Source organism: Hyperoodon ampullatus, assembly GCF_949752795.1.
Source record: "Hyperoodon ampullatus genome assembly, chromosome: 10".
Taxonomy (NCBI): domain Eukaryota; kingdom Metazoa; phylum Chordata; class Mammalia; order Artiodactyla; family Ziphiidae; genus Hyperoodon; species Hyperoodon ampullatus.
In genome coordinates this window covers 37,484,077-37,508,527 of record NC_136923.1, presented here as the reverse complement: position 1 = coordinate 37,508,527, position 24,451 = coordinate 37,484,077, and the positions used below count along the sequence as shown (strand labels likewise).

Genomic DNA, 24,451 nt, shown 5'->3' with positions numbered 1-24,451 from the left:
TGGACAGAGTTTGGTATTTGGAGGCTGGTAGGTAGCCCTGCTTCATGTAGTACTGGCAGGACTCACCTCCAGTAATGGAGGACAGGGCAAAGCTAGAGGGATAAAGTGGTGGGATTTCCAGCAGCCCAGGAGGGGCGCTTGGGGCAGATGGTCTGGAAAATGTCCCCTCTCAGAACTGGGGGGTGGGGTGGGTAGGAGTTCCTGGTTGTGGACCTCGAGGAGGTAGACTCATAAGGGAATCATTTAAAACATCGAACTCCTGTGGGGGAAATAAAGCACTTTGAAGGGGTGTGAGCCAGGCACACCCAGCAGGAGTTTTTTAGATCTTGGAATAGGGTCGTGACCATTTGGATGTGTGGGACTTCACCCCATTTACCATTCCTTTTACAAAATACATCCAGCTGCAAGATGGTATTGTTTTGTTTTGTTTTGTTTTTTAAATATTTATTTATTTGGCTGTGCTGGGTCTTAGTTGCGGCACTCAGGATCTTTTAGTTGTGGCATGCGGGATCTTTAGTTGCAGCATGACGGATTTTTAGTTGCGGCATGTGGGCTTTTAGTTGCGGCATACGGGATCTGGTTCCCTGACCAGGGATTGAACCTGGGCCCCCTGCATTGGGAATGCGGAGTCTTCCCCGCTAGACCACCAGGGAAGTCCTAAGATGGTATGGTAATTCAGTGACCCATTTTCTGGCCAGATCTCTTGATCCCCCAGTTTGTACTGGGGCCATGGAGTATTGCAAAAGAAAATTAATTTCTTTTTTCTTAAACCATCCTGTCTAAATTCACCCCAGTTAGCTAATATGCATCCTAATGGGGAGTTCTTTGGGGTGTTTGTAGTTGCCTACATTTTTGGTTAGGATGTCATGACGAGCTAGGTACTTCAGTGGATAGACCCCCTCAAGGGGGTGTTGCAGAATTAAGTTTTGAGCATGAGAGAGGCAGCTTCCGGAAGGACAGTTTTCTTCTCATAGCTTGCAGAGCTAGCCCCAGAGAAGGCCTGGTCTACTGAGTCCGCCAGATGCTTCTAGACCTCGCAGGTCACCCCAGCTACAGGGCACTGGAGGGACTATCCTGTAAATAAGAGGGGGATTCTGCTCCATTGGTAGGGGTCATGTGGAGCCCGTTAGAAGACACAGGATTCATTGATTGATTGATTGATTTAATTTTTGGCTGCTTTGGGTCTTCGTTGCTGTGCGTGGGATTTCTTCTAGTTGCGGTAAGCAGGGGCTGCTCTTTATTGTGGTGTGTGGGCTTCTCATTGCAGTGGCTTCTCGTTGCGGAGCACGGGCTCTAGGTGTGCAGGCTTCAGTAGTTGTGGCACGCGGGTTCAGTAGTTGTGGTGCACGGGCTTAGTTGCTCTGCGGCGTGTGGGATCTTCCCGGACCACGGCTCGAACCCGTGTCCCCTGCATTGGCAGGTGGATTCTTAACCACTGCGCCACCAGGGAAGCCTGAAGACACAGGATTTAGACCACTGAAGAATTCTGTGATCAGCTGGCCATGTCTGCCATTGGTGGAACATGGGACAGATGACGTGTGATGGCTGTATGTTTGCAGCCCTTCGTTGTACAGTCGGGGAAACTGAGGTCCAGAAAGCAACTCTCCTAAGACCACAGAGCAAATTAGAGACTAACTGCTTCTCCTTTCCTTCAAGTGGTGATTTCCTTAGGGCAAATTCCCAGGAACAGGACTGCCGGGTTGAAGGTTATGCATATTTTTAGGCCTTTTAACATAAGCAGGTAAAAGGCCTTCAGAAAGCATCTCCAGGTCCACGTCCTTGGCGGGTTGTGAGGCAGTTATACTTGTGACCCAGCCCTACTCTGGAAGCCGTTATACTTGTGGCCTGGGACAAAGCCCTCTGGAATCCCCCTGAGATAGAAGGACTCACCTGTACACACATCAAGCCTCACCCATCCCTCTGCGGGGACTCAGGGGTAGGCAAGCCAGCCCTGCCCTCCTGTAGTCTCATGGGGGCCCCAACAGGTAGACAAACCCTCACAGCACTGGTTAGGGGGTAGTGGGCACAGCAAAGGTACTTACGTCAGTCTGGGGAGGGGCGGCTTCCCAGAAGAGGCAATGCTAGGCCAGGTAGGAGGCAGCTGGCTGGGAACAGAAGGGAGAGTCCTTGTCCTGAAGCCTCCCTGGGGCTGAGCCTGATCCCAGAACGAAGCACTCCAGTTCCATCAGTCCTGCCCAGGCAAGGACTGGGGTGTGGGCGGTCCCTCCCCACGCCCAAGTTATAAACTTCTCTGGGCCTCAGTTTCCACACTCACAGTAAAATGGGAACCTGGTAGAGGAGTTTGGAGAGCTTGTGTGAGGTCTTCAGCTTTGAGCAGGGGTCACTACTGGCCCCAGATACCCAGGAGGCAGAATTCTCCTTGGCGGGGGAGCGTGGCTGAGCCCACTGGCCGCTGGCTGAGGCCCTAGGACTCCTCCCAACGCAGAGTTCAGGCTCAGATAGCAGCATTCAGAGTCGTACTGTCAGAGGAGAGAGGCCTGAGACCACCTTCCTGAGGGCTTGCCCACACCCCCTTCCTCTCTGTCTGCCCTCTGTCCCCTGAGACCCAGCCCCGGGGCAGAGTGGCCCAGCACCCTGCTCCTCGCACCCACCTGCAGGGTCACCACCTTTGAGGCAGCACTTCCACCCCCTCGGTCCTCCTCCGGCTGGGGCACACCCTGCAGTGTGGCTGCTTGGGCAGCGCCTGAAAGTGCATCCCGGGGGCCTTACCCCAGTGGGGTGAGGTCCTTGGAATCCACTCCCAGCCCAGGGCCAGCGGCTCTGAGGGTGTCTGGGAGCTCCCCCCGCTCCCTGCCCTGCCCAGCGGGCACACCCAATAACAGCTGCTGCTCCTGTTCTCCCCGGGGGCCTGGTGGCTCAGACAAGTCGCTCCCACACCTGGTGAGACAGGTATCTCTATTATCCCCACTGAGTGAGGCTCAGAGAAGTGAGGGTGGGACTCCCCACTTCTGAAGGTGGGACTGCAAACCAGTCTGCAAAGCCAGACTCTGCTGGGCCACAGAACTCACCCCACTGGGACGTGGCTGTATGTGATACCCACCCTGGCTCAGCTGTTACCAGAGCTATGGTTCATGAGACATCTCTGATCCTGGCCACAGCCCCCAAGGAGGGAATGGACTCATGGTGTAGAGGTGGCAGCTGAGGCCCAGAGAGGACAGAGCTGGCCCTGGATCACACAGCTTAGAGCCACTCACCGAGCCCAGGGCAGCAGTGGGTGCACACCTACATGGAGGCTCTCAGGAGTCTTGGGGCCGAGGGATGGTGCTATCAGAACGTTGTGTGTCCTCCTCAGAGTGACCCTTCATGGGAGGTCAGAGGCTGAGGACAGAGTGGAGTCCCCTCCCAGAACCCTTGAGTCAGATGAGGTGACTATTTGGGGGCCTGTTGACTAATAAACCATAGTATGTCTGGCCTAGCAGGTGTTATACAAGAACTTGGGGTGTCTGAACTGGGAGCAGCCCTCAGTGAGTCCAGCCAGTGTGAGCAGCTGGGAGACTGGGGTCCAGAGGGTGCAGAAACCTAGCTGCAGGCCCGCTGCCCTTTGGGGCCAGAATCCAGAGCCTCAGCCTCCCAGCCCTGCTGAGGAACACTCGGGCAGCTGTGCCTCTCCCTTGAGCCTCAGTAGCTTAGTACAGGCCCAGCTGGGGCAGGTGCTGACCACTGCTGGGGCCTGAGCCTGGGGCAGAGCCTGGAGACTGGGGGCTGTGTTGGAGCTGCGACCCCACCTAGAGCCAGAAGTTGCCTGAAGCCCCATCCCCCCGACCCCCGCCTTACCCTGATGGCAGCTGCAGCAGATCATTTAGGGATCCTAGGAACCCTCAGTGTCATCAGGCCAGGCTCCCACTTCTGTCCTCAGGCATCTAGAGGCAGCCTCAACCTCTGTTCCCTGGAGGGACACAGTTCAGAGGCTGCCTTGGAATCGAAGGAGGTTGAAACTGATCAGAGCCCAGGTCTCGGTCTGGAGTTATAGCAGGGGCTCAGCTCTTAAGCCCCTCCCAGGGTCCTGGGCTTGAGTGGGCTGGGGGACCAGGGATTCTGAGGCTGGAGATCAACAAGATGGGCAGCTGGGACAGAAGGGGCCCTTGGCCAGGTTTGGGAGGGAGAACATCCCCTTCTACTCCCAGACTGAGCCTGGCAGCCTCTACCCAGGGCAGTGGCCCCACCCCCACATATTCCTGGGAGTCTAGACTGGGGTGGGTGGTGTGCAGGGCGGGCAGGCTCTGGGGAGGGCGGGGCCAGGCATTTCCTGCTGCCGGGTGCCAGGCTCCAGTCCTCTGAAGGGGTGATTCTTTAGTCTTAGTCAGAGGAAGTGAGGCAGGGCAAATGGGCAGTGTGTGTGCAGTGCCGCCGGGCCCGGTGGGGCAGGGTTGGGCGGACAAGCAGCTGTAGAAACCAGGGAGCAGGCCCGGCCCTGCAGGTCCCCTGCAGCCATACACACAGTATCTGCCCTCGACAGCCAGCCTGTTGCCCAGCACCCAAGTAGGATCACCTGGAGACCAGACCCTGGTGGTGACCAGCCCCAGACTCCGGTTCCCTCCTCCCCAGTTGCTGAGGCTCTGCCGATCACCTGCTGTGTGGCTTAGACTGGTCACTTCACCCTGAGTCTCAGGGTTCTCATCTGTGGAGTGGGGAAAACTGTGGTACCCACGTGCCCCTGACTTTCTCCCGCCCCAGCATCAGGAACCCACCCTCCCAGTTTGTCCCACTCTTGGGTCCTGGGGAAGGAGCCCACCAGGGTAGAGCCTATCTCCTCCTTGAGCAGAAGGGGCATTCCAGTCCCAGACTGGCTGCTTGAATGGTTTATTCAAGTCCCCAGGGGTGACCCCCCAAGCCCCCTGGCCTTGGCTGCGCTACCTGCCCCCCCCCCTGGTGGCCCCCAGCAACTGGAGCCCCCCTGCACTCCACTGGGGGATGAGTTACCAATACCATGGCTGCCTGTGGGCACCCGCCACGAGGCCACCACCCTGTCCCACAGCCCTGCTTCCGAGGCTGTGCCTGGGGCCCCTGATGTCTGGATTCTCGGGCTTCTCTCTGAGACAGCTCTGACCTCAGGGGGTAGGAGGTGCAGTTTCTGTCTTGATCCCCAGACTGGGACCTCTTCCCTAAGGCTCCACTGCTTTCCCTCTTAGGAAGCCCCAGGAAACGCTGGCCAAGTGGAGAAGGGAGGAAGCCTGCCGGCTCAGGGCTCCAATTCCCCAGTCCCTAACAGGAGGAGGCAGAAGACAGGGCTGTGTGTGGGGAGAGTCTGCCCTGGGTAGAGCCCTGGCCCCCCTGGCCTCTTGGCCAAGTGCTCTTGCCGGGGGAAGCTAGCTCAAGGATGAACAGAAGTGGCCTTCAGCTAGCTTCCACCACAGAAGGTCACTGCGAGCAGAGGCCAAGCAGAGGCCTGAAGAGGACTCAGACCAAGAGACCTCCTCTGCTTTCCCCACCCCATGGGCCAGGGGCTCCTCCCCACTTCGGTGCTCTCACTAGGGGCCGGCGCTGGCTGAGGGCAGGAGCAGCAGTGGAAAGTTTTACCCCTCAGGGTCAGGGTAGCAGATCATCTCACCCAGCCCCCTTCCCACAGATAGGAAGACCAGGACTCAGGAGGGGAAGGACGGGGGCAGAGCCTGCTGTCCTCGTAGGTCCTTAGAGCGTGGCTCTGGCCCAGCTTTTGCTGAGCTCAAAAGGTAAGGAAGGCGAGGAGGGTCTCCGGATGGATGTGGCTGGGCCGAACCGGGAGAAAGTGCTGGGCTCTGGCCGGGCTGGGCAGCCGGCCTCCCTGCCTGGGCCTGGGCTGGGTGGGGGCAGCAGGGCTCAGGCCGGCGGGCTGTTGATGCAGCCCAACAATGATGAAATGGCCCCTTTGTCCCACGGCGCCAAAGTTTCTGTGACTGGAGGAGGCGTGACGTGAAAGGGTCATTGTTCCCACTTGGGCAGCCACTCAGGGAGCTGGAGGACCGGCCCAGGGTCGGCTTCCTGCCAAGGCTGCAGCCCTGCCTGCTGCTGTGGCGGTCATGGTGTCCTGGGCTCCCGGCCTCCTACCCATGGCCAGCTCCCTCCCTGGGGCCTTCCGGAGCCACAGGTACCCAGCAAAGGTGTCCCCCTCCCTGCCCTCCCTCTCCCCCTCTCTCCTCTGGTCTGGAACCATCATGTTACAGTGTTGGGGGCTGGGCTCTGCTCTTCATGCACGTGAGCCCTGCTGGGCAGGATGCCTGGGTGCCAGGAGAGCTTGCGGGTAAAGCAGGTGTTTTGTCCTGGGGCGAGGAAACATGCCTGATTTCACATCCCAAGGCTCTGGCCTTCGGGGACCCCTCCCCGAACCTTGCAGATTAGGGGAGAGAAGCCCAGAGAAGGGAACTGGGTGGCCCTAGGCCACACAGCATTAGCTAGTCTGCTAACACCCAGGCTAGACCTACCTCCCCACAAGACCCCACACCTGATGGACCTCCACTCTCTCTGGACACCTGAAGCTCCCTCTTTGCCAGCTCCCACCCCTTTCCTGCCCCTCTAATCCATTCTCGCCTGAGCAATCCATCCCCCACCCCAGCCCACGATCTTTCCAAAACCCAAACCTGATCAGGTCCCTCCTTGCCTTCAAACCTGCCTGTCCTCCCACATCCAGAGAAAGTTTCAGCTCTTGTGCTGGCATTCAAGGCCCTCACTATGCTATAGCAGCCAAGGGTGAGAGGCCCTGATGCTAACCAAGTAAAGGCCCTTTTATCTTCCCGGGATCAGCCTCCACTGCTTTGCTCCCACAGGTCCTGCCCGCTCCGGTGCACCTCTCCCCTCCTTCTCTGGGTCCAACTGCCCCTGGCCTCTGGGGCTCAGGTGAAGAGCCAGGAGGCTGGGCAGGGTGATCAATGGCTGGTTCAGGCCCAAGCTGGAGGCCCCTTATCCCCACCCCAGGTGGCCCCGCTGGCTCCAGTGCCCAGAATTCCTCCCCGGCTCTCCACTGCCCCCAGCAGCTGGCATCAGGCTCAGCCTGACCCAGGCTAATTAAACCCTCCCCCAGCCCAGAGGAGGCTTTGGCTCCAGTTCTAGGCTTTTTTCCCTGGAGGGACGGAGCTAATTAACCGAGAGGGTTTAATTAATCAATTAGCGTGGCCTCCAGACCCCTCCACTTAGCCGACGTGGTGGCAGATATTTATAAACAGGAGCTCTGGCTGAAACTAGAGGGGAGGGCAGGCGACCATGGTGGGCACAGAGGCAGAGAGAACAGGGGCTGCAGAGGCCAGAGATCCTGTCAGTCCCACCTCCTCAGCATCTCCAGAGGCAGGTGCAGAATCAGCAACATCTGGACACGTGAGGACGTGTACTCTGGGGACACATGCAACATCTCTGTGTGCACAGGTCACGCAGGCCTGACATCCAGAGCTGGGCAAGTTCCCAGAGGTACCTCAGACAGTGGCCAGAGGGATGATGATGCCCAGCTGGACCCAGCATCCTAACAAGCAAAGCCTCCAGGGACTGGGGCTGCACAGAGGGCCATGGGAGCCAGAGGAGGTGCCAGAACCTCAGCTAGGGGAAGAGGCTTGGAGGGCTTCCTGGAGGAGGAGGCATTTGAGCCAAGCTCAGGGAAAGAGTAGGCAGAGGTAGCCATTTGAAGGGAGCGGTGGGTGATGAAGAGCATTCAAGGGGAGGAAATAGCAGGGGCAAAGGCCTGGAGGCAGGAACAGCAGAAGCTCCATCTTTACCACAAGATGTCCCCTTCTCTGGGAAGCCTCCCTGACACCTTACCTTTTAGAATTGGGTGTCCCTGAGTCTCTGCCCCTCCAGCCTTTGCACTCTGGGACAGCCTGGACTCAACACACCCTCACAAGCCTCCCGAGGTGATGCCAACTCTCCTCCTCTGCCTCCCCTGCCCAGCCTGGCCCAGGGAACCCACAGATGCATTGTAATCCCTTCAGAAAGGGGGTTACAGGCTCCCTCCCTCAAGATGCTGCTCCTAGGGTTGGCACCAGTGGGAGCCCAGGTGGTGTTGGGATTGGGAGGGGTCAAAGACCCCAAAGCCACCATGGACCTCTCATGCCTGGGATATTTGAGAGTGTTACTGAGTCCAAGCTTGTACTGCTCACTGCATGACAGGCCAGTAAATTGAGAGACAAGTTGTTGGGGCAAGGAATAATGACTTTATTGAGAAAGCCAGCATACTGAAAAGATGGCGGACTAATGTCCCAAAGAACCACCTTACCAGAGTTGGAATTCAGGCTTCTTTCATGTTAAAAGGGGGAGGGGGTGTGGTTGGTTGGTGCAAACTTCTTGGTGTCAGAATCCTTCTTGCGTCTGTCCACTTAGCCCGGGTCATGATGTTCCTGTAAACCTCCAACAAGACAAATGTTATTCCCTGTTTTGCAACCTTTAATCTCTACATGAATGGAAAAGTGCTATACCTTTGAAAGTCAGAGCCTTGAGAATGGGCCGTCCTGTATATTTCAGGCTACAGGCAACATTCTTAACTTATAGCAAAAGTAATAGAAGACAAAGGTTAGAGTAAAAGAAGCAGGTCCAATATGGAGGCATATTTGTTCTTCACTATGACAAGAGCAAGGATTCCAGAGTCAGCCAGGCGTGCACCCAGACCCCAGTGCAGACCCTTCTCAACTTGCTTTCCTCGTCTGCCCACTGGGGACAATCAGCACCCCCCTCCTAGGGCTGCAGGGAGGATTAAATGAGTTCATCATGTAAAGCCAGAGGGACTCGCACTGTTGGTGGGAATGTAAATTGATACAGCCACTATGGAGAACAGTATGGAGGTTCCTTAAAAAACTAAAAATAGAACTACCATACGACCCAGCAATCCCACTCCTGGGCATATACCCTGAGAAAACCAAAGTTCAAAAAGAATCATGTACCACAGTGTTCACTGCAGCTCTGTTTACAGTAGCCAGGTCATGGTTTTCATATCTGTAAAACAACTCAAGAAATGTGCATCGGATACCATTATCTGGGTACTTCAATTAGCGATAATTGCGCCTCGGATAAACCTCATTGGCTACGATACTGCCACTGTGCAAAGCTATCTGGGTACTTCAGAGAGGGGCTACAGCAGAGGATATGGAGGAGGAGTCTGTCCCAGGAAGGCCCCATAGGGTCCTGCTAAGTTACACTGGGACCCTGTGTTCGCACCATGGGTCCTGCCTCCCATGAGGCTCAAGTGCTGCTGGTCCTGCGGTTGTGTCCTTCTCTCTGCCTCTCCTCCCATGCTACAATGGTCCAGTCCCCACCACCCACTGTGACCATGCTAGCCTCCTCAATGTCCCCTGTCCTGAACACTTGCCCCTCAGCCTATTCTCCACTCAGAAACTAGTGTTTTTTAATATTTTAATTAATAGTTTTAAAATTGAAGCATTGTTGATTTATACTATGTTAATTTCTGCTGTACAGCAAAGTGATTCAGTTATATATACATTCTTTTTTTAAATATTCTTTTCTATTATGGTTTATCATAGGATATTGAATACAGTTCTTTGTGCTATACAGTAGGACCTGTTGTTTATCCGCTCTCTGTATAAAAGCTTACATCTGCTAACCCCAAACTCCCACTCCATCCTTCCTCCAACCCCCTCCCCCTTGGCAACCACCAGTCTGTTCTCTATGTCCGTGATTCTGTTTCATAGATAGGTTCATTTGTGTCATATCTTAGATTCCACATATAAGTGATACCATATGGTATTTGTCTTTCTTTGTCTGAATTACTTCGTTTAGTGTGATAATCTCTAGTTGTGTCCATGTCGCTGCAAATGACATTATTTCATTCTTTTTTATGACTGAGTAGTATTCCATTGTGTATATGTACCACATCTGCTTTATCCATTCATCTGTTGTTGGACATTTAGGTTGTTTCTATGTCTTGGCTGTTGTGAATAGTGCTGCTATGAACATAGGGTTGCATGTATCTTTTTGAATTCTAGTTTTGTCTGGATATATGCCCAGGAGTGGGAATGCTGGATCATATGGTAGTTCTATTTTTAGTTTTCTGAGGAACCTCCATACTGTTTTCCACAGTGGCTGCACCAACTTACGTTCTGGGGGATCTTTCTAGTGACAACTATACCTTGCCAGCCATGGGCTTAAAGCTCTTTAGGGGCTCCCCTGTCCTCTGGACCACACCCTTCCACCCCCTCCTGGCCCATCCAGCCCTGGAGAAGGGGCTGCGGCCCCTCTTTGCTTGCAGCAGGGATGGAAGGGCCCTGGGACTGGAGGAGGAGGTGTGGATGTAGAGGGGCGGATGGAGATCCTACAGATGCACAGAAGCCACAGGGTAGATGATGCCCCCTGGAGGTATGCGACGAAGCAGACCTGGGAAGGGGGCTGCCTTCCTGAGCAAAGGGGGTTTGGCAGGGGCTGGAGTCCCCTGTTGCCTGTCAGGGCTCATCTGGCCCAGCCAGAGACAATGGGGCTGAGGCCTCATCTTACCTCTGGGGAGTTGCTAATGATGGTCTTTAATGGCCTTGCCTGGGAAGGGATGACCTCACCGGGCCACACCCTGATGAGAGGAGGCTGGAGTCAGAGGCGGGCGGCTCCTCCATCGCCGTGAGACCTGCTTGGGCTTGTCTTGTCTGAGGAATGAGGGGGCAGTGTGTGTGCGCTGATGTATCTGGTCCTTCATGCGGCCAGAGGGAGAAGGCTCCCAGCCTGATGGGGGAGGCAGGACCTGGGTGAAAAGTCTCAGGGCAGCAGGGTGGGGAGGCCTTGCTTCTACTCAGCGTCTCTGGCTTCTGTTAAGGGTTTGGGTGTGGGTGCCGGTGTTCCCGGCCACATCCGTGCTGAGGCAGAGGGTCTGCCCACTGCACACATACTATCCGGGGGCAGGCCTGCGTGTGCCAGGTGGTGGCGGCAGCAGGGGTGGGAGCAGGTTCCAGCACCGGCTTGCTGCCTGCCCCCGCCCTGCCCCATTCATCAGGGATGACTGTGTTTGTACTCTGGGGAGGGGTTCTGTGGAGGTGGCCCCTCTCCTGAGGGCAGCCTCCCCCCTCCCCCAGGCTCGGAGCAGGACCACTCTAGGGAAATGTTCATCTCTTTTGTGGTGTCCTTGTCAGACCTCCTCCAGGGTGACTCCTCCACAGTGCTACAAGTTCTTTCTCGTGTCCAGCCTTAGTCACTCTTGCTGTTGCACCTGATTCATTTATCAGAGGACAAGTTGAGGGCCCCATTATCCTGCCACCCAGTCTGACATCACTGAACTTCCCTCGGGCACGTTCCCACTCCCGGGACAGCCCAGTCGGCACAGGAAATGGCTGCTGGATGAATGTGCAAGTGAGTGAGTGACTGAATGAGTGGTTCAGATCCTCCTCCCATGAGAATGCTAAGTAAGAAGTGGCTAAGAAGTAGATGAGGGGGTCCTGGGGGCCTGGGCTGAGATGGAGACAGACCCAAAGGGAGGCAAAAAGAGGGTCAGGAGAAAAGAGATGGGACTGAGGGCACAGAGACGAAGCAGATGCAGCCGAGAGCCAGGTGTCCTCGAGCTCCACTGGCATGCAAGGCCTCAGCCAAAGATGGCCTGGGACGGACAGGGCCCATGGTGGGGACAGCACGGCCAAAACAAGGTGGAATAACAGGAGCTCAGAGTGAGGGACCATGAGGCAGGAACCTGGGACCCGGGGTGGGGACAGCAGTCTAGCATGACCTAGACCAAGGTCAGAGCAAGGACCCAGGGCCCCAGCCACCCAGCCATGACCTATCCCTCTGCCCCCACCAGAAGGAAGCTGCAGGGAACCTCAGCCAGGCATGGTAGTGAGGTGGGAGTTTCTACAGACGAGGACACCGAGGGTCAGAGGCCACCTGGCCTAAGGTTGCATAGGAGGTAAAGCCCCTCCGTGCTTGGTTGGAGGGGCCGGCTCAGGAGGAGACTGCTGCTCCCACCCCCGAGCCTGTGCTTGGGCACGGTGGCACTGCCAGGCACTTACTCGGCCTGTCGAGGGCCCAGCCCCCCACCCAGCACCCGCGGGCTTCCCCAGCCCTGGCCGAGGGCAGCGAGGGAACAAAGGTCCAGTCTCTGCCTGCTCAGGCCCCCACCCCCTTGCCCGCCCCTGGCACAGAAGGACCAGGGCCCTGAGGGAGCCCAAGAGCCAAAGCAGCCCCCGCCCCTTTGCCGACACTGTGAGAACCCCCTTCCTCCCCCTCCCTGGCCGCACTGCAGTGTCCCCCATTCTAGAGATGGGAAGGCTGAGTGAGAGGGCTGAGGAGCTGGCAGCCACACAGCTGGGATTCGAGCCCACCTAGCCCTCCTCATACGCGTGAGGGTGTGACTGTTCCGGCTGGACGTAACTCACGGCGAGAGATGGGGCAGGGACGGAGATGGCAGAGCCTAGATGGCCCCAAGGGGAGTGCTGGGGAAGGGGCTGAACTGCTCTCGCTTCTCCAGCCCTGCCCACCTACCTGCCACCCAGGGCCAGGCCAGTGCTGGTCACAGCAGAAGGGATAAAGCCAGGGGAGAGGCAGAGATGGGGAAATGGAGTCAGCACCCAGGTCCCCCTAAGTTCATGACCGGGGCTCACTCAGTCCAGCCAGAGGTGAAGCCCCTGCGTAGCTTCCGTTTCCCCATCTGTAACATGGGGCTGTGGGGCCCACTGGGGGCCTCGCTCCCCAGGCCACGGCCATCATTCTTCTCCAGGACCCTTGCCTGCCCCCTGCTCCCCCCAGGGCCTGGCCTTACGCCTCCAGAGGGGCCTGCATGGAGGGCTGACGCTCATCTGCTCTGGAGAAGCTGGGCACAGCCTAGCCCTCCCTGCAGGCCCAGACCAGGAAATGAACATCAGGTGTTCATCATGCCCGAATGTGAAAAGCACTGGGTATTTGGGTGTGACTGGCTCCACTGTACAGAAATGGATACTGAGGCTCAGGGAGGCTGAGGGACCTGTCTGAGGCCACCCAGCTCCTGAGGAGCAAAGCAGGGCTGACCTGCTCACTGACCAGGCTTCACGTCCTATAGGCACCCCAGGGACAGAGGGGGAAGGAGGGAGGTTGATAAATGCACACCCCATGTCCCGTCCACAAGAGTAGCAAGAGAAAGGGTCAGGGTGCCGGGGCCGCAGGGGGGCAGGTCAGGAGCCTGGAGCGCTTGGGCAGTCTGGGCAATGTCCAAGTGGACAGCCTTGGGCGGTTCTGGGCGAGCAGAGGCTCAGTTCTGTAACCTTGGTCCATAGAACCTCTCCAAGCCTTGATCTGTCAACCAGTGGGCCAAAGCACATGGAGAAAGCCCAGATGCCCCTGCCTGCCTGCGCCTGAGGGGCTGGGGAAATGCCCACACCCCAGCCGCTCCTCCCAGCTTTGGGCACCTCCGACCAGTCAAAGCAAGTGCCCAACAGGCCCCAGGCAGGATCAGGCTGCTGCCTCTCGCAGAGCAGGCACTGGGATACTGGCCACAGTGCCCCTCCTCACTGCCTCCACCCCTGGCCCTTATCAGACACAACTCGTTTTAAAGAAAAAATAATATTTATTTGCAATATAAACAAAGTCCCGTTGCTGGATCGGGATATATATATGTATGTGTGTGTATATATATGTAGGGTCACAAATTTTCCTTCATAAGTTCATAAAGCAAAACTGGCCACCCTCTTGGCATACCCTCATTTACACAAATCTGACGCATCTTTCTGGGTTTTTCTTTTTAAAGGTAAAAAAGAGAGAGAACCATGTACAGCATGGAAGCTTTTTGTCAATTTCTTGACTGTGGCAAGATTTTAATCTGCTGCCTTAAAGAATCCCTGAAAACCACCCCTGTGAGGTAAGATGCAGTGGGGGCAGAGTTTCCGTGGCCTTGCTCACATGCTGAGTGCTGGCTCGCTCAGGGACCCCAGCCCGACTGCTCACCCCACCCCGGGCCCCATGCAGTCCTGACACCTGGGAGAACTGAGGTTGGAGAAGGAACAAAACTGGAGGAGGATAACGGAATCCGTGGCTTTGTTCTGTGGATATGGGGGTGGAGGGATGGACAGAGCTTCACACCCCTTTCCTTGTCCATCCTCGCTGCCCACCCCTGCCCTGGGATTGAAATGGCTGCGAGTTTCTTAATAGAAGGCAGGGGCAAGATGAGCACAGGGCAGGCTTTCACGGGTCGAGGGGGCTGGGAGTGGCAGCTGAACCAAAGCAACAACCAGGGTGAGGGAAGAGACCTGGGGGAGGCAGGGCTGGGCGCCCCCCCGAGCCACTGGGCCTGCACCCTCAGCTACAAACAGAGGAAGAGACAGAAGTAGTGGGTACATATAAAAAGGGCCTGGGGCCCAGGCCCCCCTCGGGGCTGAGCCCAGAGGGTTAATGCTACTGCATGGCAGCCCCCTGTGGCCCCACCTCCAGCAGGACAGCGGCAGGGCCTCCCTCTGCTGCCTGGGGCAGTTGGCAGGGACCACCAGAAGGGCAGTTGGGTGGGCAGAGAATGCAAAGGCCACCTGTCCAGCCCACCACTCACCACTCGCGGCAGTCATCACAGGCAAATGCAGCGCCAGGTCGGGCTGGGCCGAGGTGGGAGGTGTGGGCAGGCCTGGGAGTCCAAAGCTGGCGAGAGCAGCAAACCACCCCTTTAAGGGCCGCTGCGGAAACGGAGGCTTCACACATGTGCAAAACGCTTTTGGTCAAGATCAACGCGGGGTTTGTCTTTTCCATTAAAAACAAAAACCCAAGAATTGCTTTTTGAAATAAGAAGAAAAACAAACTGATAACACTTCTCTCTCTCTCTCTCTCGCAGGATCAAGAAAGGGATGAAATACTGGTTTATACAATCCACTGTTGCATGTAGCCTGAAAATAACACTTTTCATTAAAAAAGAAAAATCAAGAAGAGCTTGAACACTCTCTCTGCTCCAGGGAGCTCGGATTTACCTGCCAAAAATAAAAAGTAAACTCAGGTCCATGGATGTGTCTTTAAAAAAAAAATAGCCAAACTGGCTGGGCCATCAGCAGAAAGGAGTGTCCTGGGACAAGGACGAGGCCCCGCTGGACTCCCAAAGCCACATGTCTGAGAGCTGAGGGCCCCTCCGGAAAGTCCTGCCAGGGGAGGCCTGGCTGTGGGCCGCACCCTCCCCGGGATGGTGAGGGACGCTCACCTTTGGGCACAGGCGATGTCCGGGTTCCTCACGCCAGAGGCAGCAGGCGTGGGCCCTCCCTGCGGGCCCTGTGGAGGCCCGGGAGGGGCTGGCCCGTTGCCCCGTGCCCCCGGCCTCACGTGGACTCGAGCGTGTTGAGTGGGAACAGGTTGTGGTTGGTGGGCGTGGAGAAGTAGAGCTGCTCGCTGGGGGTGTGGTTGTCACACGGGCTGCTCAGCCCCAGCGTCCGCTCGAAGTCCAGCAGCTGCCCCATAAAGTTGAAGTTGGGTGAGATGTTGGACTTTTTCCTCTTGACAAAGTCATAGGCATCATTGAGCGACAGGTTCATCTTCTGCATCAGGTAGGCCACTGTGACCGTCACCGAGCGGCTGATGCCTGCCAGGCAGTGCACCAGGACACCGCACTTCTTGGAGCGGGCCTCGTCTGAAACACATAGGCACGGGTCAGGGCAGCACCTCCTCCAGGGAGCCACCGCAGGGGGTGCTGGGGCACGGGTGGGGCTGGGGGCAGCATGGTGACTGGCTGGTGCCTCCCGACTCTCGAGTGACCTGGTGAAGTCCCAGGTGGGTGGGACAGCAACTTGGGGTCGAGGTCAAGAGCATGACTATGGAGAGGGCTCTGCCATACAGTAGCTCCAAGTCCCTGGACATTCCTGCACCTCGACCTTCTGTCAGAGGGCCTGCTTACTCACAGTGCTCTCAGAAGGACGTGAGCCAAGGGAGGGCGCCACAAACACTGTGATCACTGCTAGTCCTACTGCTGCTATAACCGTGTGCTACTACATGCCAAGGTGTCACCTGCATCCTCTCAGGTCATCTGCACCATGGCTACCAAGCTAATTTTATAAATGAGGACACAGGCACAGAGACCAAATGACGAGCACAAGGTCACACAAAGGCTCCTCCTAACTCGTAGCACTCACCCCCTGCTAGCCCACGACCTGGGGCTCAGGGCTGAGCTTGCTCTCCTGCGGCAGCTTCCATGGGTGCCCCCGAGAGCCTCCTTGGAAGCAGGCCTCATGGAGGCTCCTCCACAAGGGAACGGCGGGCAGCACTCAACTCTGCCCTGGGCCCAGCCAGTCCCCGGGGCCTTAGTCCTGCTCCGGAATAGCCAGGGACTGGGACCAGGGCCGCGCCTAGTTTCACGAGTGGGGTTTGCTTATGTGGGGCCTACCCAGCCCACTTACTAGACCTTTCCCTGGCCCATGTGCCAGCGACATCTCCCACCACAGCCAACAAAGTTCTGCAACTCTCCCCTCCACCGCTCCTCCCAGATTCCCCCAGTGCGGTGCTCAGACTCCTACGCCTGACACGCAGTAGGAGCTCAAATACCGGTTGAGCCACCGGCCAACTCAGTCCTGTAATCTCTCCTCCCCTAGACCCGAGCACAGCTGCATCTCCGTGCCATAGCTGTGCCAGGGGCACAGATTAACAAGAGGTACGCCGGAGGTTCCCAAGGTCCCCGCCTGAGCTCACTGGGAGCCAGGTACACTCCTTCAAGATGCACTCCTACAAAATGCCACAGGTTCACAAATTGTTCCTCATATGGCGCTCACTGCCTCTGGCCTGGCAGGACTTCCCTTCCCTAAGCCCACATGAGGGTTCCCAGGGCAAAGTATGCAGTAGGTGCTTAATCCAGACTCGGGGACCAACTGGGGGCCAGACCAGCGGGGGAAGAGACCGATGTCATTGATTCACGTGGAACCACGTTGTCTGACCTTTAGATTTGGGGCAGGAGAAGGAGATAGTGGAGACAAGCCTTCAGTGGTGACACATCAAGATAAGGGGAAGGCCTGGTCCCCAAACCCACTCCTGGGTGATCCAGAGTAAAACCACTTCCGCTGGCTTTATTTTTAGCCCTCTAAGGGTGTGGCTGAGCCTTGGGGGTGCTGGTGCTTCATCCTGCCCCACTGAGTCTATGGGATGCTTGGGCTTCAATTCCTTCACTTGTCAAAAAGGGAGTATGGTTCCTCCCACCTCTACACCCTGTTCTGTCCCCCTCCCCAGATGTAAAGGGACCTCCAAGAAGGATAAAAACACCTACAAACCAGGCTCAGCCCTGGGAAATCCGGGGGCCCCCTCTTAACCCCCCTCTTCACTGGGGAGAGCACGAATGCTGAGGCGGCACCCATAGCCCTCTGGGCCATGTCCTCCCAAGCAGAGCTGGGAAGCTCTGGATAGCCCCCGACACAGCCCCTCCCCCAGGCCTCAGCTTCCTTCCTTCCTCCCAGCCAGGCACCTACTTTTGGTTCCCAGTAAGCGGATGAGGCGGGGAAGCCTCCCACTTCCTGTTATTAACGTGAGCCCAGCCCAGCTGACACCAAAACGCCCTCCACTGGACATAGCCGCCAGAGGGAAAAGACTGCCGGGCCACCCCCTCCCTGCCACCGGAGGCTGGACAGAACGCTGGGTCACCAGGCTCGGAGAGCCCAGGGTTTACATTCACCCTGATCTTGTATCCCCTTCCTGAATCCTGGGTGAGAGCTGAACCCAAAGACGACCTGCCATCTAAACAGCCTCCAGCTGGCCAAGGAGAAAGCAGGATGGGAGGTCAAAGATAAGGAACCCGAGTCAGCTGAGGCTGCGGATGCAGGGGGCTCAGAGGGCGCTAAGCCAGACAGCAGAACACACTACTCTGGGGAGGGCTTCCTCAGCCTCTCCCCATACTCTCTGAATACCCCCTATATGCCAAGCAAGCCCCACAGGCTGCCGGGAGCATCTGAGGCCCCGCCGAGGCCCTTTGGGTCATCACGTTCCAACAGCTGCCAGTTTGAGGTAGGCCTCTGGCTCCAGGCCACACTTTAGCCCCCTCAGGTACACAGTAAAGCCCAAAGAGACTCCGTGACAGCCCCTAAAGAGACATGTGCACTGAGGCGTGACGCAAAGCAAGCAAGACCCGTGGGAGGTCTGAGTGCTGGGATGTTTCAGCTTGCTGAGCCCGAAACAGCGCAGCCAGAAAAACCCAAGCTGGACAGCAGAGTCCACGAGGCTCCAACAGCTGCGGGGAGCCTGGGAGTCGGGGGACTGCTCAGGCCCCGAGGGCCTTGGTGACTCACCGAGGGCCTGGGTACACCCATGGGCACACGCTGGCACATGCAGGGCACACACAGGTCTTGACAGGCCCAGAGATACCCAGCCAGGCACGGGCAACACCCAGAGTCCCATACGCACCTTGATGCGCAAGCCCACCCACCCTGCCCGAAGCGCAGCAGCACTTACCGATGAAGCTGATGGCCTCAGGGAAGAACTGGGAGAGGTTCTGGCTCCAGTGGTCAGAGATGGGGATCTGCTTGTAGGTGAACTCGCCCCCGTGCTCGAAGGCATTGGGCAGGTTGGGCGTGACGTTGAGGATATACTTGATGCCGTACTTGCCGAGCACATCCAGGTTGGTGGAGTCCTTGGCGCAGCCGAGGTAGAGGTAGGGCAGGATCTGGACAGGGAAGGCCGGTTGGCTGGATGGCACAGGGCTGCCGTCTGACTCGGTGGCACTGCTGGGCAGCTCTCTGTCCGACTCACCATCTGAGCAGTCAGAGCTGATGCGTAGGCCCCCCAAACCCAGCACTGAGGTGGGCGGTGAGCCGCTCGGTGAGGACGAGCTGTCCACGTTGGTCTCGCAGTGTTCTGAGTACTCTGTCTGGAACTTGTTGAAACCACCTGTGGCCAGGATGAGATAGGGCCTGGATGAGAGACTGACGATGCCAGTGCCCCCAGACCAAACAGGCTGCACAAGACCAACAGCAGCCAGGGTTCCCCACGGCAAGCACCGTAACACCAACAATGGACAACAAGGGCGGTGCTACATATTTACACATGTACCTCCTCCTGTCTTCTCCACAACTATCCTACGACCCACTTCACAGATGGGGAAACTGAGGCCCCAGGTGATAAAGTAACACGCCTGAGCTCCATACCCTTACCCATAGGGCTTCAGGGCCCCACCCATACAACCAGCTTTAGGGCACTTGAGGACAGACTCCAGCTCATTCCTCTTCCACAGCTCCCATGCACACCTGGCACCCATGGGTGCTCAGTAACTGCTAAGCGGTAAAGGAGACCAAACAACCCCATCTCAGGCCAACACCTGTGGGTTTGCAAACCCCTCTTATAGATGAGACCGCAGGGGCCAGAGCTGCATCTGGGTCAGCTAGAGGCAGAGAGGGCCTGGGCCCCCTGACTGGGAATCGGGTGTTTGAGCCCCACTCTCAGCCACACGGGAAGTAGTGTGAAGGTATCTGCTGACTCTTTCCCACGGCAGGGGCAAGTTCATAAAAGGGATCCCAATTCCACCTCTCCAGAACCCACCCCCTTATAACACAAGGTCTCCCCCAAGCCTTGGACCCACAGAAGGAGAGGCTGCTGGGGGCTTTACAGGGACAAGAAATGGGGAGCGCCTTGCAGCTAAGGATGGGCCCTGCGCCCGAGGGTGCCGCAGGCCTCCTCTCCCCTCCCGCCTGCCCGCCCCGCTGCCAGCAAGAGGCCATTTTGGAATGTTAATTGGAAACACCGGCTGCAGCCACTCGCCTCCCAGCGCTGCCTCCCCCTTCCACAATCTCTGGGGTGGCAGGCTAAGGACTTGGGGGTCCCAGAAAACCAGAGCTGGGGCAAGGAACACTGCTTACAGCCCTGCCTCAAGCGCCTCCAAGAGGCGGCGATTCCCAAGTGATGAGACCCACGCGGGGATGCCCGGAGTCCCCCAACCCAAATGATCCCTATTCCCTGGCGGGGGCGGGGACGATTATGAAAAGCTCCTGTCCTAACCGTGGCCTTCCAGGAACACGCATTCCAGGCTGTAGGAGCTGAACTTGGGTGCCCAGGAGGGGACCCTCCCTCCTTTGAGGGGCTCACGGGGAACCTAGGAGCTGCCATGGCCCCAACAACACGAAAAAAGGAAAGCCCAGGCAGGGAGAAGTTTGTTCGACCCACTTAGATCGTGCCCAGAAAGGGGTGTAGAGGAGGCCCGCGTGTCAGCCTAAACCCGCACAGCTGGGGCCGGACGCCCGGGAGAGGAGAATGCGGGCCGGGGGCGACGTGGCGCCGGCCGGGCAGGCTGGACACGGGGAGAGAAAGCGGCCTCCGGCTGGGGCACCCGGGAGCCGCGGGAGAGCCCCAATCCCAGACAGGGTCTCGGCGCTGCCCTCACCTTGGAGGTAGTAGGCCTGGCAGCCGTCGTCGCGCAGCTTTTGCAGGAGAAGGCCAAGCACCGAAGCGGGAGCGCCAGGCTCTGGTTGCCACTCGGCCGTGGCCTCGTCGTAGAGCAACACGGTGGCCGCCTTGCAGCGCGTAGCGAAACGCTCCTTGTCGGCGTGGTTGGGGATGATGGAGCGGATGGGCAGGTTGCCCTTGCGCAAGCGGCGCAGCATGAGGCCCGGGATGGCCAGGTTGATGGCCGTCTCGATGTGCGACGACTCGAAGAGCTCGTGCGGCCGGCAGTCGAGCAGCAGCAGGGACGCGCCGCCGCGCGCCTCCAGCTCCTCCTGCAGCCACTCGGCGCTCTTGCAAGGCATGGCCCCCGCACCCGCCGCCGCGCCTGCCCCGGTACCGGCGCCGGAACCAGACCCCGCACCGGGCTCCGACCCCGCCCCGGTGCCCCCAGCCGCCGACGCCCCCGAGGCCGACATGTGCGCCCGCGCTGGGGGGCCGCGGAGCTGGTTTTTCATGAGGAGCGCGGGCGGCCCGGGGCCGGGGCCGGGCAGCCCTGCCCTGGGACGGCGCCCCGGCCGCGCGGGCCCCAGCCGCGTCTCCGGGCGCCCGCCTCCCGCCGAGCTGCACGCCCGCCGCCCCGGCCTCCCGGCCTCCGTCCCGCCCGGCCCTCCGCGCGCGCCGCGGCCTGACAGCCCCAATTAAACGGCGTCTGGGACGGCCGCGCGCCGAGGCGTCCTCCGGGGGGCGGGGCCGCGGGGCCGGCGCCCGAGCTTAAAGGCGCCGTACTCCGCCGCCCTCCCCACGGGGTACGCGGGTGCGCGAGCGGTCCCGTGCGCCCGGAGATCTGCGCCCCGGCCTTCGCCCCGCCTCAGCGCTGCCGCCGTCTCGCCTGGCCCAGAACTGATTATGCTCGCCTGGGGGCCCGGCCAAGACCCTCTCGCGTCCCCTATCCCGCGCTCCCAGCTCTTCTGTGCCCTACCCTGAAGGGCTGCCCTGGGGGCGTCCTGCGCGTGGCATCCCCTTCCTACGTTCACGGAAGCGGAGTTTCCCCGGGGATGGGGCGGAGGGAAGGGGCGATCAGGCTGAGCCAAAGCCCCCTCCTCCTGTCAACTCCATTCATTCATTCTCAGCGAGTTCATTCAACAAATGGAAGTTGAACGCCTACTACGTGCCATGACCTGTGCTTAGGCGGTCACCGTTTCTGGCAACTTGCATACTCCCAATGAGGGCTACACGCTTGAAGACCTGAAGGTAGTCTCACCCCAGCAGGCCTGAGGGGAGATCAGCATCTAGGCGACTGGCGGAGTAGGACGGCCCAAGGCCGTGCCACCCTCCACCCTCCTTTCAGTGAAGAAATCCTGAAAGGACCTGGGAAGAGAGAGCGGGCCCTTTAAGGAAGCTTCACAAGCGGGGTGGTGACAGGCGCCGAGTGAAGCGCCACGTGACTTTTCCACAGGAGCGGGTGCTGGGGGGATCCTCTTTAATCGGCTCTCCTCCTCCCACCTCCCAACGCACCAATCAACTTCCGTGGTAGGCGGGAGTGCGCCACGCAGGTGGCCAATCGCGGCCGAAGGAGACGGTGGGGCGGAGAGAGGAAGGCGGGGCCCGCCGAAAGTTCCACCCAGCGCGGGAAGTGGGCGGGGTCTCAGCGAGCGCTGTGTATCGGCTCGCAGGCTGCCTAGGCGGAGTAGGTGAATGGATCCGCAGGTAGCGCTGGAACAAAGCGGCTCGACTCAAGCGGTGCGCGTGCGCAGGGCCTGCCGCACTTTCCCTACTGTCAGGGTTGTCTGCGTCGGGAGGGAGCTCGCGGCTGATCCTGCGGTTCGTCTGGTCCGTTCCCTGCTGGGCGGAGTGCTCCCACATCCTTGGGGTTTATCCTTCCCACTCTGCCCGAGGCTGGTCGGCTCCCCGCCACCTTGCCCCTACACCCAGCTGGAGGGAGGTTAGCGTCAGAGATGAAGGGCGGTGGCGCTTGAGATTTGCCGAAGGGAGTGTGCTTCTGGAACCCGCAGGATTTGAGCCTTCCGCTGACAGGAAGGCACGAAGAGGGGCGGCCCTGGGTTAGCCCCCGCTGCCCACCTCCCTCCCCCCACCCCCCTTTGTCCATGCGAAGGATAGTCTACGTGAAGGGTTTCATCCCACTGCAGGGCTGTGTCGAAAAGAAGCAGGGATCTCTCCCCCAGTCACACTCCCAGCAAGATGACAGCATTGCAATCATAGGTGGCCTTATCACCCAAGATTCGATGCCCAGAGAGGTGATAGGAGAATCAGGTCTCTGGCCTCCCGCGCAGGCTTGTCCTAGGGTTGCTGGGCAGAGCCTACTTCCCTGGGGACCTAGGACGAGTGGAAAGGGCTCCCGGGCGGGGCCTGAGGGGCCCAGATGTGGATTCTGCCCTGCCACCTGCTGACGTGTTGTGTGGCCCGAGTATGGTTCCCACCTCTCTGGGCCTCAGGTTTTCCCACGTGGGATCGTGCTGGTCTGGACAGTGCCCAACCAGTCCATCACAAATCTGTCAGGCTGGGAGGGTGGTTCTCTGAAGCCAGGCCCCTTGGCCGCTAGTCCAGGTGCTGGTTGTCAGGGATGGAGACAACCAGCACCTCACTCAAAAGGCCTGAGCAGACCCACAAGGGAGGGGACCTGCTGGCCAGTGAGTCATTCCTCAACGGGCTTGTTGGGGGCCTGTTGGAGCTTTGCCTACAGCAGTGCCTGATGAGGAGTTGACCATTGTTCTCACTAGTGGGGGCATAACTGCGAAGGGACCCTCCCCTGTGCCCCCCCAGTCTCCATCCCCCGTGCGCTAGGAAGCCCCTCCCGGAAGAGGGGAGGAGGCCCACCACCCCTCACATTAGCTTGTGATGGCTCCCTAGTCTCCCTCACCCTCTGGACTCCTCTAGCGGGGACAGCCACCCTGGAGGAGAGACCTGTGAGGATGTGTGGAATTGGGAGGACTCCCTGGGGGGTGGGGGGCATCCTCCCGCAGGGATGTAAAAAGAGGCAGGGTTTGACTGAGTACAGGAGAAAGGAGAGCATCTGGGGAGGGGGTGACAGGGTGAGCAAAGGGGTGGAAGAGAATTAGCCTGGCCATGGGAGATGCTGCAGTGGTCCTGGGCCCCCATCACCCTGGCTGGAGGAGAGCCCCAAAGCCTTGGCTTCTGAGTGGAAGCCCTGCCTCCAGTCTTGAACCGCTAGACACGATGCGTAAAGTGGATCCCAGCAGGGCTGCCCTTGGGTGTTAGGGGAGGGGGCAAGGGACAGACACAGAACCCTTTGAGCATAACAAGAACTTGCCTATGGTCAGACCGCAAGAGGCCAGAGCTGCCCCTGCCCAGGGCCTTGCTCTGCACCTGTGACCCTCCCTCAAGGATACTGGGAGAGGGGACCCGGCACCTTGGGATCAAAGACATTCCTCCTGCTCAGGAATGTGGCCTTTCCTGCCCTTCGAGGTTCAGACCCTCCCTCACCTGCAGCCCCTGGGAGAGGGGCCCCACTCACTAGGGTCTCCCTGAGGGGCAGGGGGGCCCCAGAACAGGTGTGGGTCCCTGGGGGTGGCTGGGTCTCAGGAGGGGAGCTGCGGGTGGGGTGGGTCTGAACTCTTCGGGCTGTACCGCTCTCCCACACCCCTCCAGGCCTTTGCACACGCTCTTCCCTCAGTCAGGACAGTTTTTTGCCCTCACCCTTTGCCTGCCTTCTAGAATATCCCAGCTCAGGTGTCATCCTCAGGGAGGCTTCCTCTGATCCTCCAGGCTAGATTAGCCCCCCTGATCCATGATCTCAGGACCCCTGCCCCCCAACTTTGCTCTGAACTCCATCACAGTCATGGTTACACCGCCCACCAGACCTTCCCCCTGTGGATGTCCAATGGTATGCCTGCTCCTCCTCAAGGCCATTTCTCCTCCTGCTGTCTCTGTCTCATCCCTCGTCCCCCAGTTGCCAGGCCCAAACCCATGAGGCACGTTTGGAGCTACCTACCTTGTCTGCACATATCCAGCCCCAGAGCCACACAGTGAAGGGGGCTTCCCAGCCCGGCGAGGCTTAGCTGTGATGGTGGGATGTTTGATGTGAACTGAACACATATGAACTGGTGTGTACCACCCGCCCACCAACACACGTCCACATGGCATGGTGACCCAGGAGCTGTGTCACCAAGAATAGTTTAAGCATCTTGGAAGCAGACTTTCCTTTTCCCACTGTTGCCCCTGGATTTCTTAGAGATGGGTCAGCACGTTTGAATGGCATATGCTGGAGGGGCAGGGGGGGAGGAGGGGC

The 24,451-nt window shown here is 58.6% G+C and overlaps 1 protein-coding gene across 2 annotated transcripts; it reads right to left on the bottom strand.

Moving 5' to 3' along the window:
• Positions 1-8,283: 8,283 nt before the first annotated feature.
• On the bottom strand, positions 8,284-20,699 carry DUSP7 (dual specificity phosphatase 7; the record flags this gene model as incomplete). 2 transcript variants are annotated; one of them, XR_013811128.1, is made up of 4 exons in its annotated part: positions 8,284-8,315; positions 15,044-15,466; positions 18,262-18,696; positions 20,183-20,699. XR_013811128.1 is itself a non-coding variant. In XM_079713358.1 (3 exons), the coding sequence occupies 3 exons, from the start codon at positions 20,697-20,699 to the stop codon at positions 15,159-15,161; spliced, it is 1,260 nt and encodes a 419-aa protein (XP_079569484.1). In that variant the 3' UTR covers positions 13,419-15,158. The 2 variants fall into 2 exon arrangements, 1 of the variants encoding a protein (XP_079569484.1); XM_079713358.1 differs by lacking the exon at positions 8,284-8,315 and having other exon boundaries at positions 13,419-15,466.
• Positions 20,700-24,451: the final 3,752 nt, after the last annotated feature.